Source organism: Rhinolophus hipposideros (assembly GCF_964194185.1).
Source record: "Rhinolophus hipposideros genome assembly, chromosome: 2".
Lineage (NCBI taxonomy): Eukaryota > Metazoa > Chordata > Mammalia > Chiroptera > Rhinolophidae > Rhinolophus > Rhinolophus hipposideros.
Window position 1 is genome coordinate 74491181 of NC_138048.1, and position 17526 is coordinate 74508706.

At 34.3% G+C, this 17526-nt stretch overlaps 1 protein-coding gene across 9 annotated transcripts in view; it reads right to left on the reverse strand.

Annotated features, from left to right (window-relative positions):
* LOC308505216 (multiple epidermal growth factor-like domains protein 6) overlaps window positions 1–17526 on the reverse strand; it is a 607252-nt gene that overhangs the window by 30173 nt on the left and 559553 nt on the right. For 7 of the 9 annotated variants that reach the window (XR_013994482.1, XR_013994483.1, XR_013994484.1 and 4 more), the window contains exons 18-20: window positions 10105–10152; window positions 9376–9501; window positions 1042–1170 (exon numbers count right to left, since the gene is read on the reverse strand). Coding sequence is in view for 1 of the 9 variants with exons in the window: in XM_081067036.1 (XP_080923162.1) it covers window positions 1042–1170; window positions 9376–9501; window positions 10105–10152 (303 nt within the window). In the remaining 8 variants the exon portion in view is untranslated. The remainder of the gene's footprint in view (window positions 1–1041; window positions 1171–9375; window positions 9502–10104; window positions 10153–17526) is intronic. The other 2 variants (XR_013994480.1, XR_013994481.1) reach the window with 1 other exon arrangement.

Below are 17526 nucleotides of genomic sequence, written 5' to 3' on the forward strand. Positions count from 1 at the left end.
AGCAGGGTTGGCATATGGGTCTATTCACTCCCGCTTCAAAGTGCTTTCTTCCATGCCGCCTTGCCAAATTCCATGCCAGTGAAATTCATAGTGAAGGAGGGTAATGAGAGGGTATCACACCCACTGTGATAGAATGTCAGGGCCGAAGGTCTAAAGAGCCATATCCCATAGTTGAAACCATCTAGATAAAAGTTCACTGGGGATATTTTTTCACTCAGGGTGCCCCAATTGTAGGGCCCCAGCAGTGCTCTCAGCCACACTCTGCCGTGCTGTCAGAGCCCTTCTCCTCTATTCTGCCAAAACACAAAATCATCTCCTGCAATAGTGCACTCTAAGTAGGGTGCGTGCTCTGTAGTGTTTCACAGAATAATCAATTGTGATTCGAACAGAAAACATTAGAATAACTATGAGTATTTATCTTTTCCATTCTATATAAGTTAAACTTTTGTATATGTGTTATAACACATGTAATGTATTAGTTGAGAAACATGAATGTTACTTACTAGTAAAAATGCATTTATAGTGGTAGATGATTAAATTTTTCTTGATGAAATAAAGTTTAGAGACCTCTGCTCCTAGAGTCCTCCTCTTTATCCCTTGCAGCTGGCCCACTCTTAATGTGAACTAGCTCTGCCCAGGGCCCTGCTTCCTCCACTCCACCTGCCCCACAGCCTCAGTGCTGGTTGAGGCCTGTCAGCCTCATGCCGAGAAACTCAAGGTTCAGCACCTTTGCCATCCACAAAGGCTTCAAGCTTCAACACTGGCTGGAGGGATAGTGGATTTAGGTTTCAGAGGTCCTCGTTCACATTAACACTATTACAATTACTTAAGAGTTTTCATGTGGTATTTTGGTAACAAGGTAACAAAAATCAATCAATATTAATGCAACACTATTTTTATTGGGAATGCAATCATAATTATAAACAGCTTGTGTGAACTTATTAGAAAGTAGTTTCTTCACAGGCCTCTACTATATTTTGTCAACCAATGGCAGTATGCTCTAGATTTGTATTGAATGCAAGAAGGTAGTCATCAACTTACCTTTTTCACAATAATTTCCTGTCCATCCAAGGCCACAAGTACAGCTTCCATCCACAGGATTGCAAAGGCCACCATTTTTACAGGTACATTTCAGGTCACAATTTGGGCCATACCTTGTTTGGGGACATTCTGTAGTGGGGGGAAAAAAAAAAATATATATATATATATATATATATATATATATATATATATATATATATATATATATATATATATTTTTTTTTTTTTTTTAAACAAACAAACACACACACACCTAACTGAATAAAAATGTCACATGAGCATATTTCTCTGCTTCAGATAATCATATCTAAATAGTAAAAGCATAAGAAAATGTTCCTATTAAAACAAATATTCAGATTATCCTTAAGGTAGTAGGCACATCACTGTCATTCATTCATGTTTTCATTCACTCCATACATATTTATTAGCTCATAATTATGTGTCTGGTAACTGGAGATGCCCTAGTGAACAAGCAGAGGTCAATCCCAGATTAGCAATGGCAGCCTTTTATACATTTAGTCTCATAAATGATAAAGAAGACAGATGAGCAGTTTGTTCTTTAATGTCTTCGTGCTGAAATCGGAAAAGCATTTCAGCATACAGTGGTGAGTGACACAAACAAAAATGCACTGCCAAGAGGAATTAAGATACGAGTGAGTGAAGCTGACCAGACAGAAGGAAAATTGAGCTTTCATTGTCAGGGGGAAAATAACCGAATGATGGAAAGTGCCACCAATGGGAGAGCAAAGGCTTTCTAAGGCAAGTCTAACCACTACTCACATTTAGTTGGTTTCACTATAAGAATATATGCTCAACATAGCCAAGTAATATAATTTTTTTCAGGAAAATTAAAAATCCATATTTTATATAAAGTCATCCAATCTTTAAATGTTGGCAACTAATTAAAATAGTTTTATAGTACGATGGAAGCCAAATCTACATCAGCCAATTCAAACACATTTGTGGCTGGATTTGGCCAAGGGCCTGCCATTTATACCCTCCAGTTTGTAGTATTTTTACATAATGATATTTTCCACATGAATTATCTCACTTAATACTCACAAATACACTATCCTTGTGATGTGGATACAGTATTCTCTGTTATACTTGAGAAAACTGATGGACTGAGACTTAGATTTTGCTTGGGCTTAAGCAGACAGTACAGATAAAAACTAAGATTCAAACCTAGAGTTTCTGACTTCTAATCAACCATTCTTTCTATTCCAGCTAACAGAAAAGACATTAAAGAGTCTTAGGGTTTTTGTTTGTTTATTTGTTTTTTCTTGCGCAAAGCATTTGGTTAATATAGAAGACAACACGTACTTGAATTAAATCTGTATGACACTTTCTTGCCTTTATTTGATTGAATAGGGGCACTTAACTTTAGTACCAAATGGAAAAAGGGTGTTCATTTTGTTTATTTAAATAACAATTTTATATAATAAATGGTTGGATTATCATCACATGTGTAATAGGCTACCTTAAATTAACCGTTAATTATTCATTTTCAGTTTTTGCCTTTAAGGCAAATTAAGCAGAATCAATGACATCAGGTCCTACACTATTAAAATAAACTTTCATCTGTTTCCCTTCTACCCTTTTAAAACAATCTCATCATCCAGGAGGCCCGTTCATCTTTCCACAGGAATGTTGAAAGGTATTGATGAAACTGTTGAATCTGTGAAAATATAGGACTGCAAGGCAATACTTAGGACAAAATTATAATTGGAAAAGAGAGAACAACTTAGAAACGATTTTTTCCACAGGTTTAAGTCTTAGAACAATATTCATACAGAATTGTTTACATAACTTTACTGTTTTGTTTTTTTTTACTGTTTTTTTTAAAGTTAATGTAATTACCTGATAAATATTTCAAACACTATATAAAGGTATATTATGGAAGAAAGTATTTCATCCTTGTGCTCTAGTCTTCCAGGTTCCCTTGTCAAAACCACTATTGTTACCATCTTTTTTTCTGTACCATAGACCTCACTTCTTCCAGAGAGACTTACTCTGACCACTCAATTAATAATTTCAATCTACCTAGCACTCTCAAGCCCCTTATTGTACTCTATCTTTTATTCCCTATTAACATACATACAATTAACTTATAAATTATGTTATTGTTTATTGTTTCTCTTCTCCACTAGAAAACAGGATATGGTAATTTTATCCATTTATTCAATATGTTTAAAACAGGCATTGTATTCAATAAATATTTATTGAATTGAATAGATAAATGACTGAGTAGATCCAGAAATATTTCATGTCTAATAAGGCAAATGTATATATAGCTCTCTCTTATTCTTTAACATTTTTTTTAATCCAAAAGGTTAACAAAGAGAATGTGAAATTTGCTTTCTTCTGTGACAAAATTTTCCAAGATTTTTCTAAATTGGTATATATAATAGAAGCACCTCATTCTTTTTTAACAGCTGCATAGGATTTATTGTCTCTAACAAAAATTTATTTTATCACTCCACTATTGATGGACAAGTAGGTTGTTTAAAATATTTTGCTACTATAAACAATGTAATGAAGATACACATAGAAGTCTTTATTGATATGTAAATAAATATCAATAAAGACTTCTGTGTGGGTAAGTCTCCAGATGATTTTCTCAATAGAAAGATATGTGCTTCTAAATCATGACAATATTATCAAATTTCCTTACAAGGACATTTGCAAATTTAATACGGAGGATTATCAATGTGCCTATTTTTCAATCTTTAGTCAAACTGGTATAAAAATCTTACAAAAATTATAAAAATACGATAGGTAAAGTGCAACTTTATAATTGCACCTTTAATTTGGATTTCTCACATTATGAATGATACTTATCTTTTCATAAGATTTATTGGGTGTCATGAAATTTTTTCTTATTGATATGTAACAACTCTTTGTTTAGTAAGAAAATTAATGCTTTGTTAGTCTTTCTTCTTTCACTTTGATTACTTTTTGACACTGTTTTGTTTTATTCCTTGAAGAATATTTTTTTTCTTTTAAAGCAAAATGCCATTTTTTTTTCTTTTTCTTCCTTCTGTGGGTTTTGCATTTTTGTCAAGATTTGTATGTGGCCCCCCAAAATAAAAAATAAAAATAAAATCCTAATGGTAATTCTAGCACTGTCAGTTTTGTCATTGTTTTAAATACTTTATACACTTGGAAGTAATTTTGGTGAATAAAATAATGCAGGGATCCAACTTTATTTTTGTATAGATTGCTGGTCATTTGACTTAACATTAAATAATTCATATTTTCCCTATGTTTTACTTTACTAATTCCTCATTTTCATTTTAAATGTATTTTATTGTTCTTTATTTTTTTTCACTTATTTTCATCACTTCTTATTCACTAACATAAGTATTTTGGGATATAAATTTTACTTTGTTTATTGAATTAACTTTATCCCATAGCTAATTGGGATGTCATTAATTTCTGTTTTTAAACATATGAAATACTGATTTTGTTTGCTTTTGTTTATTTAAGAAGGAGATTTCAAAATGCCCATGTGGTATAGTGTGGTGGGTTTCTTTTCCCCCTGGCAAGAGACTTAGGTTTGTTATTAGTTACTGTTTTATTGCCTTGTGATCCTAGAATGTCATAAACTATACTTTTTAGAATTGCTTGACTTTTTTTCTCAAATTTTATAAATGTCCCATGAATACTTAGAAAAAATATATAACATCTTTTTCAGGGTGCAGAGTTTAGTTTATAGCAATTAGACATATGTTATTAATTATGCTCAAGTTTCTGTAAGATTATTTTTTATGCATATATGTATACAGTTATCTGTGTATGGGCTAACATAAATGAATTAATCTTGTACTGTTAAGTTCTTGCTGCCTATTTCTACTTCTAGCATATGGCTTTTGCTTTATGAATTTTGATTCTGTGCTATTTGTTTTATACATATCCATTACACTTAAATCTTCACTGTGAATTTTACAATATATTACAATAAGTGCCCTTCCCATCAGATACTTTGTTGCCATAAAAATCAACATTGCTTGATGTTCATGTCATGACCACTGATTTAGTTTTGCTCACATGTGCTTGGTGTATCCGTACCCATTTATTTACTTTTATTTTATTTCGGAGTTGTTTTTTCTAAACTAAGGTGGGTGTTGCTTCTTTCTTGCTGCTTTCAAAATTTTATTAATTAATTTCAATTAATTAATTTATTTGATTTCAGAAGTTTGATATTGATATGTCTTTTGTGGATTTCTTTCAATTTATCTTGTTTGGCATTCATATGGCTTCTTGAATCTGTTCTTGAATATTTTTTGTCATGTTAAGGAAATTTTTAGCCATTATTTCTTTGAATACTGGTTCAGTCCTGCCCTCTTTTGTCTCTCCTCTGAGAATCTGATGACATAAATGTTAGATCTTTGTTATGTTTCCACAAGTCCTGAGGCTTGGCTATTTATTTATTTTTATTTATTTTATTTTTAGCTGTTTGTTTTCTTTTCCCTTTCTGTTGTTTAGACTGGGTAACTTCTATTGTTTTATCTTTGAAGTGACTAATGTGTTCCTCTGTCCTGTTCATTCTGCTATTAAGCCCACCATCCTTTGAGGTTTTTCTGTTTGTTTGTTTGTGTTTGCTGAACATTTCTATTTCTTCTTTTATTTATTTTGAAGCATGTCCATAGTTGATCATTGAAGCATTTTTCTGATGACTTCTTTAAAATTCTTGTGAGATGATTTTATCATCAATGTTATCTGAGTGTTGTTGTCTGTTAATTACTTTTCTTATTCAAGTTGAAGTTTTCCTGGTTGTTGAACACATGATGAATAATTTTCAAATGAAACTTGGACATTTTAAATATGATATGAGACTCTGGATCTCATTTAAATCTCCTGACTTAGTAAATCTCCTATGATACTGCACTGGTGAGAAAAGAAGTTCACCAGATAGAGGTTGAAGTCCACGTTCCCCAATGAGTCTCCAAATGGGAGGGGGATAAACATGACTCATTCCTGCTGGGCCAAGGTGAGAGCTCGGGCTCCCCACCAAGTCTCTGCTGACACCTAACTGACAGAAGGGTAGAGGTGCCTCCTTATAGCTCCCCACTTAGCCTCTACTGACACTGTACAAATATGGGATGGCCTCATCGCTGTTTGGTAGATATAAAAGTTCTGACTCTTTACTATAGCTCATCCGATGCCACCCTATCAGAAAGAGGTGGTGTCTCCTTACCATTTGGTGGGGGTGGAAGTTCACACAATCCACATAATTTGCACTGACACGAGGGTGGGGTCTGTTCCTATCTGGCAGGGATGAAAGTCCCGGCCCCACTAGGTCTTCTCTCACATGATCCTGGTGCAGGGGAAGGGGTGCCTTACTACATCCTGGTGGAGTGTGAAGTGTAGATTCCTCAGTTGGCCTTTGCTGATGGGGCTGGGGTTGAGGATACAGGTTTAATTTGTAGTGTGCCTGGAGTAGACTGGTTATTGTCTAGGTTTTTTGTCTTGCTAGTTTACTTTATTCCTTGTCTTTTGACTAAAGGAAGCAGGCTTATTTTGAACCTTATTTTATCTGCACTGATTAGCCTTTCTGTGTTTCCGACTTCTCTGCACCCAGTTCAGGATAAGTAAGACAAAAAGAAGACCCAGGGAACTCATCCACATGTTGTTTCCCAGATCCCCACTGTTCCTAGAGAGTCTGCCATCTCTCCACATTTTAGAGATCTTTATATTTGCTTTTTATATAGTTTCTAAAATTTTTACTGTGTTTGAAGAAAGGAATAGGGAAAGGTGTATATGGGCCATCTTTCTCTAAGTGCAAGTCTTATAATTTTATGTAATGTAGGGAATCTTTTTTAGGCAGTGCATGAAATATTATATAATATCATGAATTTCTTTATTTGGTACATTTGACCCTTCAGTATGAGTGGTGGTGGAATTAATATGATTATGCTTTCTCCTAATTTTACTCATTCCTCTCCTCCACTTGATTTTAATTGGCTATATTTTTATTCTTAAATTCTCAACTATAGCATTCTAATTTCCAGAATTTACCATTATACATTTAAATATATTTATTGAGTTGTCATAATTAAACAATATGTTTTGACACAACTCTATTCTTGGCATCCCACAACTACTAAGAGGAAATAACAATAGTATACTTATTCTCCTCTATCTTCTATTCCCTTCCAGCTCATGCTTGTTAAAGTTAGGCTAAAATCACGTTATAATTTATAACATTTATATATTTATCTTATATCATGTGATAAAAATCCCCACATTTGTTTTAAACTTATCCCTAATTAAAATCTATTTCTCATCAATAGTCTTTTTACCAGGGATTTTCCATTTATTACTTGGTGGCTCAAATTTATCTTTTATTAGTTTTTTTCAAAACATTTTATAGCTACTATACTCCCAGAAACATTTTATTATTAAAAACAGTTGTTTACCATCACATAATACTTAAATAACAGTTTAACTGTGTATACAATACTCTAGTTATATTTTTCCCAAGAACTTCATAGGCATCGATTAACCATATTCTAACAATGAATATTGCTAAGAGGTATGAGGCCAGATTGATTCCCCCCTTATATGAGATCTCATATTTTTTCTTATATTCTCAAGTAGAGTTTTCCCTTGCCTATGATCGATCCTAACAAGTATTGCCAGGGATAGAATTTATTCATTCAATCTGCAACATCAGATCTTTCATTTCAGATAAAACATCTTGAATATTATATTTGATTATTTTTCTTTTCCATTTCATTATTTTCATTCTCCTCAAGCATATTCTTTATGTACCTGGCTGTCCCATCAGTGGAAACCATCCTCCTATTACTTGCATTCTAGGTGGCACTCATTCATATGATGTGAGGTTTAATTTTCTTTTCCACTTCTTTCTGAGCTCTGCCAGCTTATTTTTTCATTTTCTTTTGCTGTGTTTTCATTTATTTCAGGAACCCCATATCTCTGCATTGCATTCACATTTTATAGAGGACACTTTTTCATTATGTCCTTTGAATTTCTGGTCAGTATTTTCATGTGCTCCATAACAAAACTTTTCTGCTCTGTGTTGAATAGTTTCACATTTTGTTTCCAAAACGAAGAGAGCTTTTTAAAATGTATCAGCTTAGTCTTTCTTTCTTTCTTTCTTTCTTTCTTTCTTTCTTTCTTTCTTTCTTTCTTTCTTTCTTTCTTTCTTTCTTTCTTTCTTTCTTTTTCTTTCTTTCTTTCTTTCTTTCTTTCTTTCTTTCTTTCTTTCTTTCTTCCTTCCTTCCTTCCTTCCTTCCTTCCTTCCTTCCTTCCTTCCTTCCTTCCTTCCTTCCTTCCTTCCTTCCTTCCTTCCTTCCTTCTTTCCTTCCTTCCTTCCACCAACTTAGTTTTCTATTTCTTGGGTATTTGTGGGAAGGTAGAGTGGATTTGGGGCTAGAAAAATGATTTCAGCTGGTAGGAAGCCTCCTGGCCTCCACATGACACAAAGTTGGGAGTGGGGTGTGTGTGTGTGTGTGTGTGTGTGTGTGTGTGTGTGTGTAGGCTTAGTCTTCCTTTAGCTGCAAGGCTGCTTACCATCCACAGAGTCCTCTGTATCCTACTACAGAGTTGAAAAGATGACTTATCTTTTCACTTCTTGGTTTTTTCCCACTTTTCCTGCCACTCTATTCTGTGGCCTGTCCGTGCACCAACTCTTGTGCTTCAGCAGTGGGTCCTTAGTTTTGCACCAACTCTTGTGCTTCAGCAGTGGGTCCTTAGTTTTGGTCCTATGTGTGAGCCATGGAGAAGTGGCTGCATACTGCTGCTGCTGTCTAGTGTTGTAAGGGCCCAGCATCCCTTCCACGTATCCACAATGCCCTGAACTTGATACTTCTTCTGTTATTATGAGTATTATGATGATAATAATAAATATTATGATTTAGGACAAGAAAGTTTTGCAGTTTTAAACAGAGATCATGTTGTTTTTTGTTGTTGTTTCCCCCCGTCTTTTATTTTTCTTTCAGCTTTCAGTGGGCTTCTGAAAGTTTCAAAGGACACAAAACTCTTCTGTTCTTATAATTAGATATCTCTAATACACAACTTCTGGTAATTTTACAAAAGTTAGTCAAAGTTATTTGCAACTCTACCCCTAGTCAAGAGGATGCAGAAATTATTCTTTGTTTCTGTTTTCAATTTTTGTTTATCCTCTGGTAGACTATATCCTATATAGTTCTACAGGAGCATGTACTTTCATTTTATTAAAGCCACATTTAAGAAAAAAGTACTGTAAACAATGCCCACTTAATTATATTGCCTGGCATGAAATCGGCCTCCATAGTTTAGCATAGTTAGTGCCTGGATGAACAAGCAGCCCTGCAGTCATGTTACCTTGCTGACACCTGGCTCCCATTCGGCCAGGTGAACACTGGCACCTTCCAGTCACTGGATCACAGTGTCTTGAGCCACAGGAACAGCGCTGGACACAGTCCTGCCCATAATGATCAGCAGGACAAGCTGCAGGAAGGAGCAAAACAAAGCAGATTTTTCTTATTAAAACCTTTTGCCAGTCAAGATTTTTATAAACTTTTAAATACATGACACTTTTTTTTAATCAATAGGTTTCCCTGACTTGTCTTCAATTTGGATTTCAACTTAAAAGTTTCTTTGAAAAAAACAAAACAAAACAAGAGGAACTGTTCAAATTGCTGCTTACTTAGTGTAATTTTAACTGACATCAGGCATTCCAACGAACTATCTTGTGTCAATCACATATATGAATCAAATGACTCTTACAAACTCAGTCCCCATGGCTGTCTTAGCAAGTGTGTATGCAAGTGTGTGTGTGTGTGTGTGTGTGTGTGTGTAATAATCTTGAGTATGTTTTCCCTTAAAGTCCACTCTAGAATTTTAGCTTACATTTTCCCACAGTAATATAAGATCCATTATGTTCACATCTCCAAATATTTATTTATGTATTTACTAATTTATTTGTAAATTTATTATTTATTAGAAACCAATAAATGTATTAAATTATCTTTCATAAATTGTGTTTATTAAACTAATTATATGAACTGATATAAATTTAAAATCAATTTATTAATAAATTAACACATTTACCAATTTGTTTGTTTTGCTGCAGCCTCATTCCACAAATTCCTTGAGATGCTTACCAAAATACAGGTAACAGAGAAAGATAAAAGAAATACTGAGAATCGCACAAAGGGAAAATATAGTAACAATATATGCACAAATGAATATCATCATTCCTTGAACTTGTAAGAGGTAGACAGCAAGTTTGGCTCTGACTGACCTAGCCACCAAAACAAAGCAGGAAATGTATTCAGATACAGAATCACAGCTTTTTGAAGACAAAAGTATTCCCAATATTCAGGGAAACCATAGGTTTTGAAGATGCTTTGGCCTGAGAAAATTAGGAAACTTCTGTCAAAGATTCTCTTTGAAGAACAAACACAAAAGAGCCAGTGAGAACCTTGAGGAGATGTTTATGGGTTGGCTTAAATTCAAAGATAACTTGGCTGTTGAGGCCTCAGAGGCAGGATCCACCAGGTTTCAATTTTCCACTACTAGGAGCCAGGACGATGTCTTATTCATCTCTGATCCTCAGAACAGCAGGGTACTGAGGCAGGGTAATTAAAATTACCCTCATAAAAGAAGACTGAGCAACTACCTGCCTGGGGAAGATAAGCATTTTGGATATCTTTAGCACATAAGTTTTTTTTTTAATTTTTATTTTTTAATTGCAGTTAACATTCAATATCATTTTATATTAGTTTCAGGCATCCAGCGTAGTGGTTAGACATTTATATAACTTACAAATTGATCCTCTGATAAGTCCAGTACCCACCTGGTGCTATACATAGTTATTACAATATTATTGACTATATTCCTTATGCTGTACTTTACATCCCCATGACTATTTTGTAACAGCCAATTTGTACTTCTTAATCCCTTCACATTTTTCACCCAGTCTCCCAACAACCCTCCCATCTGTCAATCGTTAGTTTGTTCTCTGTATCTTTGAGTCTGTTTCTGTTTTGCTTGGTCATTTATTTTGTTTTTTAGATTCTACATATAAGTGAAATTATATGGTATTTTGTTTATCTCTGTCTGACTTATTTCATTTAGCATAATACCCTCTAGGTTTATCCATGTTGTTGCGAATGTTAAGATTCCACTCTTTTTCATGGCTGAGTAATATTATATAAATATCTATATTTAGGTATAGATATAGATATCTCCAAATCTTCTTTATCTAATTGTCTATTGATAGGCACTTAGGTTGATTCCATACCTCGGCTATTGTAAATAATGCCGCAATGAACATAAGGTGCACCCATAACATTAAAAATAGAACTACTTTATGACCCAGCAATTCCACCTCTGGGTATTTATCCAAAGAACTTAGCACCTGCCCTATCAAAAACTCCATTATCATCCTTCCAAATGAAGAAATCTCAAGTTTACAATCACCTACTTCTATCATTAATTAAGATCTATTGATGGTTCTTTTACTCTTTTAATTGTGAAGTACAAATTACAGAATAGTGCAAAAAATATAAATGTACAGCTTAATGAAGGGTCACAAAAAGAACGTCCTTACCATAGGTCAAAGAACATAATATTGCCAGGGCCACCTCTCCACCCTGTGCTCTCCTACCAATTGCTTCCTCTATCCCCCCTAAAGGTCATCTCCATCTTGCAAACTATCCAAATATTTGGAAAATGGCAGATCTGATAAAAACACATTTTATTTGCTAAGGATATCCCCAAAATGTTTAAGGGATCTTTAATTTACAACCAGTCACTTAAAGTTTATGTCAATAGTTGTTTTTATGATAAATAGTTAAGGTCTTTGGATTTTAGGGAACTAATTGCTTTTCAGTAAGGAAACGGACTGCTTAATTTGAGCAGGATATTGCAGAGGATAAATGAAATTGTGAAACTTTAGACAATGAGTTTGGCATCGTGTGCATAGGAATCCCCACTCTGCTCTGTTCTTGCCAAACAGATTTTTGAATCTTGACTTGAGTCCAGCCTGGCCGGGGCAAGAGTAGTTATGACCAAAGTGCTCTCTTTGGCTGTGTGCACTGACTTCAACTCTCAGTCAAACTCCTGAAGTAAGTATTCCTCAACCTAGAATTTAGGCCAATTGGTGTCTGCTGTTACTGCAGCAAATTATTATGTAAAATAATTGCAACAATATTTACTTCTTAAGTGTTTTTTATTTTAAATTCTGTTTTATCACATTCATTTTATAATAGGTAGGATGACTTATTTTGACTGCAGTCAGCCCCAATAAAGCCGGGAGGGCAGTCACAAGTGCCAATCAAGGTGTCACAGTTGCCACCATTCAGGCACTTGCAAGTCCTTTGGCAATATGGACCATATGTACCTTGTGGGCATTCTGTTGAAAGAGAACAAAACCATATGAGGTACTGTAATTTGAAGCAATCAGTGTTTAAAGTCATGCTTATAGACATGTGGTTAACATTCTAATTACTATTCTTTGGTATTTTTCAATCACTTTCAACCTACTGATTCAAGGTATGGAATTATTTAAGGATACAAGATGATATAGATAGATGCCTTAGAAAAATAGATGGGACATAAAGTTCCTGATGCTGCTCATAAATAAGATATAAGACACTTAACTTTGAGCTTTCTTGGAAATCTATCCACTTTTAGAGAATACTCAGAATAGGAGATAATCACCAAACAGGGCTTTTTCATTCCAGCCTAGATACATTTATTATTTTGGTTAATATTTAAATGTTACAGTTTGTATCATTGGGAATGATCTGGGTTTAATACAAGTAAGAATTCAAGATGGCCCCAAACAGTGAGGAAGTGTTTATTTTCTGTTAGTTTCTCAATTTTCTAGTTTCATATTCATGACTCTGTGGCTTACCATGATGATCCCTGTTATAGAGATAGATTAATGGCCAGAGTTCAAGATCAAGGGAGACTGAACAGTACAAAGAGTGAGCTGAAAACCACATTATCTGTACAGTGATTACAAGATTGGAGGTGTTTAGCCAAGAGAACAATCCAATTAAAACATAGGGCAGAGGACATGAACAGGCACTTTTCCCAAGAAGACATACAGATGGTCAACAGATATATGAAAAGATGCTCAACTTCAGTAGCTATTAGGGAAATGCAAATCAAAACCACAATGAGATTCCACCTCACCTCTGTTAGAATGGCTATCATCAACAAGAGAAGTAATAACGAGTGTTGGAGAGGATGCGGAGAAAAGGGAACCCTCGTACATTGCTGATGGGAATGTGAATTGGTATAGTCTCTATGGAAAACTTCAAAGTCCTAAATTCATAGAAGTATGAGTTTCAAGAGACTTCAGGTCTACCTGGTTCAACTCTTATTTTAAGATGAGGAAGTTGAGGCCAACAGAGTGAAGTGACTTGAAATATTGACTGCACAAAATTCTTTCACTGATTAAAGATAATCCTCTTTATTCTTGTTATATATTTAAAACATAATGTTGTAGCTAAATTTGCATAGACTGTGATTTGAACCCTATATCTTTCACTTACAGTGTTATGGCTTTGAGTACGTCCTTTCTTTGAGCTTCTGGTCCTTCATACGCAAAGGGATAATAACAAAATCACAGGCCTTTTATAGGAACTAGAGTGAAAAAGTAGAGCATCTAGCACATTGCCAAACCCAGATATCTCCCAAGTCAATGCTAGCTATTATTTTCATTAACAGTGGCAGGATCACTGATGGACATGTAGCATAACCTTTTCCTTACCTGCTTGACCTGCATCAAAATATTTGGTATTTGCCTTAGTTGCTTTTGCTTGGAAAATCTTTTCACTTGTGGAAGAATAGCTCTGACAATGACTAGGCTAGACAAGATGAATCTTTCTTCCTTCCCTTTTATCTTGTATAATTATTATTATTATTATTATTATTATTATTATTATTATTATTATTATTACTACTACTACTAGTGGTAAGAATCAGAAGGTAAAAAACATTTTTTAAAAGTATTTCACATGTAGCAGGTTTTAGAGGTAAAAAACACACAAAAAATGTTTTATTGAGATTCAGATTGTTTATAATCCCCATATATATCCTGTACTAAAACCCATGGTTCTCACCTTGAGTCTCAAACTCAAAGAGTTGCTGTTTCTTTCCTCTCTTCTCTTCTGATTTTAAAACAAAATTCTCCATGATGGAGAGGGAAAGCAAAACACTTTAAAATTATTCATACCAAAGGTTATTTCTCTGTGATAGTTGTATTTCTTTTTTCAACTCTATGTAAAATGATGGATTCACTTCACATTCTCTTCTGTCATTTCCTCCTTCTAAGGGATGCTGGTTTTTATAGCTAATTGACCTTCCCCACTTTTTATGGTGCACAATATTCTTTAATTCTCCCAAGAAGTTCTTTTTCTCTCTCACAAAAGTTCAAGAGTGCATCCACAAACAAAATTCGTGGTTTAAAGGAAGTCTCCATCTCCTCCTTTTGTCCTATTCACCAAGATAAAAAATTATTTCACGTCCATCTGGGTCCATCTTTTAGAACATAAATTTTTTATAGTTTTTATCATTACTATGTATGATGCTTTAAAAATGTTTAGTTAGCTGCTTAATATTAGAGTAACTACACATAAAGCAAGCGGAAGGCATGGAGTTTGAAACAATGAAGTCTAGTATGTACTGCTGGCCTGTTGCTTCCATAAACGAGGTTAAATTTATAAGAGTTGATTAGTATAGAAAACTCTGGAGTCACATTACTGTGAAGTGGAAAATGACATGGATTTCTGTGCAAATAAAGAAAAGATCAACATCTGATAAAGTGAAACTTATGAAATTATTAATGAGGAAAATGTTAAACTGTGAATATAATTATGGATATAAAAGAATCAGCATCTCAGTTGAAAGGAAAAAAGGGCTTATGTGTAATTATTTGCTAATTTTAAATAACTGATATATGTAAAAGTTTATATTCTGAGATCACTTTTATGTGAGTCGAAGTTACTTAGGAAACATAATTTCCCTCTGATGTATACCCATTTTGCACACTATCTTAATGGTGGTTTTGGTATTTGATAGAATCATCTGTCCCTGTTCTTTTTTTTTTTTTTTTGTATTATAAAAAGAAAAAACACCCAAGTTTTAGCTTTCAACTTAGCCTTTTGAAGTAGGGACACTGAACTTGATGAACTTAACCTGCTAATAAGTGCACTATCTGTTGAAAGACAGTATATGTGTTAATCTCTTAATCCTGCAAGTCATTAAATTTATATTGAGTATGGTATTTGTTTACAGAAGTTCCCATAAATTTCCCCCCCAAGAATATTTTATGGATAACTCTACTTTCTTACATAGTTCTGTAGCAATGTAAAAGTTTGACTTCTGGAATCATGCACACATCCTTTGCTCAAATGTTCACTAAATTTAATAAGGAAACACATGACCGAGAAATAATGATTTCATTTGGCTTGTTTGAGTGAAATTCGGTCTCCTTGCCCTCATTTCCTAAAGTTCCATCTTGATCATTACTTGGCCTTTTCTTTATCCTTTACAACTAACTACTCCTCCTGGGAAATTTTGTCTCTTTGGCAAGGGCTGTTTAGTTATTTTCCATTAGAGGGTGACTATTTTATCCCATCCTTGAACCATCCCCTCTCCTTGAAGGAGCTTGAATAGGAAGAAGCTTGAATATGAATTCACAGTTTTGATTTGTTTAAGTATTAAAGTCTACTGTATACTATGATGACGTAAATGGCTTTCACTAGAAAATCAGAACAAGCAAGGTTGTGACTGTATCCTGAAGCACTTAGCTCTGAAGCAGATAACATGTATAAGTCTGCTTTTTACAGGATCTGTTTCCCTAGTATTTGACCAAATTACTCACACATAGACTAGCCATTATTATGCAGTTTTATCTGATATTGAAAAGAGATATTAAGATTTGGTCTGTCTGAGTTTGTATTGCTATGAGCAGGAGCATTAGATATCAATGTCTGGAATCTTCCTCCTGGCACAGGTAAGCTCTTCTGTTGTCTATGTTTCTCAAAGCATTCTATAGCAAGTGTGATAGCATTTTGTGAATACTGTCAACTGAATTGCCCATGGTTTTAGAGGACCTCAATGCCTTAAGTTCTCTGAGTCATTATAGACAGTGAGTATTACAGGTTAGAGAAATAATAGATTTCCAGGGTCCGTAGTCACTACAATTTCTTAGAGTCAAAAATACATTGCCTGATGAGTTTACACCTACCGGACAGTTTGTTTTGCCCACATGCCATCCACATGTGGAGACTGACCCATTATAAATTACGAACAAGCGGTAAGAGTCCTACTGCACGTTTGTCTGTTTCCTCTGACCTCTGCTGAGAGAAAATTTTGATTCTACACTCTGAACTTGAGAACATGAAAGCCCAGTTATTTTTGGCTGCTGAAACTTTTGCTTTGAGCCAGCTACACCTTTTATGGATATTTTCTTGAACCCTTTTTCATAGTCCTGTAATTACAGTGGATGTTGCCAAGGAACCTTTGCAGCAACTTCCAACCACGTGTTGCCTGGAACTAAGCCAATCTCACTAGTCAAGGAGCAGCTCCCGGCCTCAGCCTTGCTTTTACAAGGCAAAGCTATCCTCCTTCAACCCAAGGTAGCTTGCCTTCTGAAACAGAAGTACTACCAGCTATTGTAACTTGATATTATTTTATGAATATAAAATATCCTTGCTATCTGGAAGGAATTCTTCCTGAGAAACGTGACAGAATCGAATGTGAGGGAATCACTTCTTTCTCCACTACCGGGGAAATTGAAATTTGCCATAACCAAAAAATAATTAACATTTTACTAATTTTATATTTTGCGTCTTCATTTTGTTTGAATAACTCCAATAGTTATGGGCTCCAAAAACAATACTAATTGAAACCATTTTATACACACTTAATTGTGTTTTTAGCTGGTAATGTTTAAAATTAGGACAAAAAAGAAAAGTGATATTCAAAATACACATTCCGTGGCTTGTAGAAAATTAAAATCAATAGATTGGCCATAAGTCTAGGTTTTATAGTTGGCATTTGGGGGGGAAATCCAAAAAATCATCCATATATTTGCAGAATTGGAAAGGAAAGAAGAAGGAATCTGCTATGGGAGCAACTAAGGAGAAAAGAGAGTAGAATTGGCCAAGTTGGGGGAAAAAATGAAACTGAGGCCAAATCATTTTATTCTTAAACCTATAAAAAGTACATTACAAATAATTACAAGCTTAAAAATTAAGTAGCTGACTGAACATTTTAACATGCTCCTTGGGACTTTTGATCATGTGTTCTCCTATAACCATTTTCGATGTTAAAATGTCCTAACAGATCAAAATAAGGTATTTGGTGTAGGAACTATTCTCTTTTTATTACACAACAATGAGCCAACTGGCATTTTATCCTTTAAGAAAGTCATTGTTTTCATTCCAGAATAACAATTTGTTTAATTTGATTGTTCCTAAGGAGATCCTGGAACTTACTTTACGAATCAGT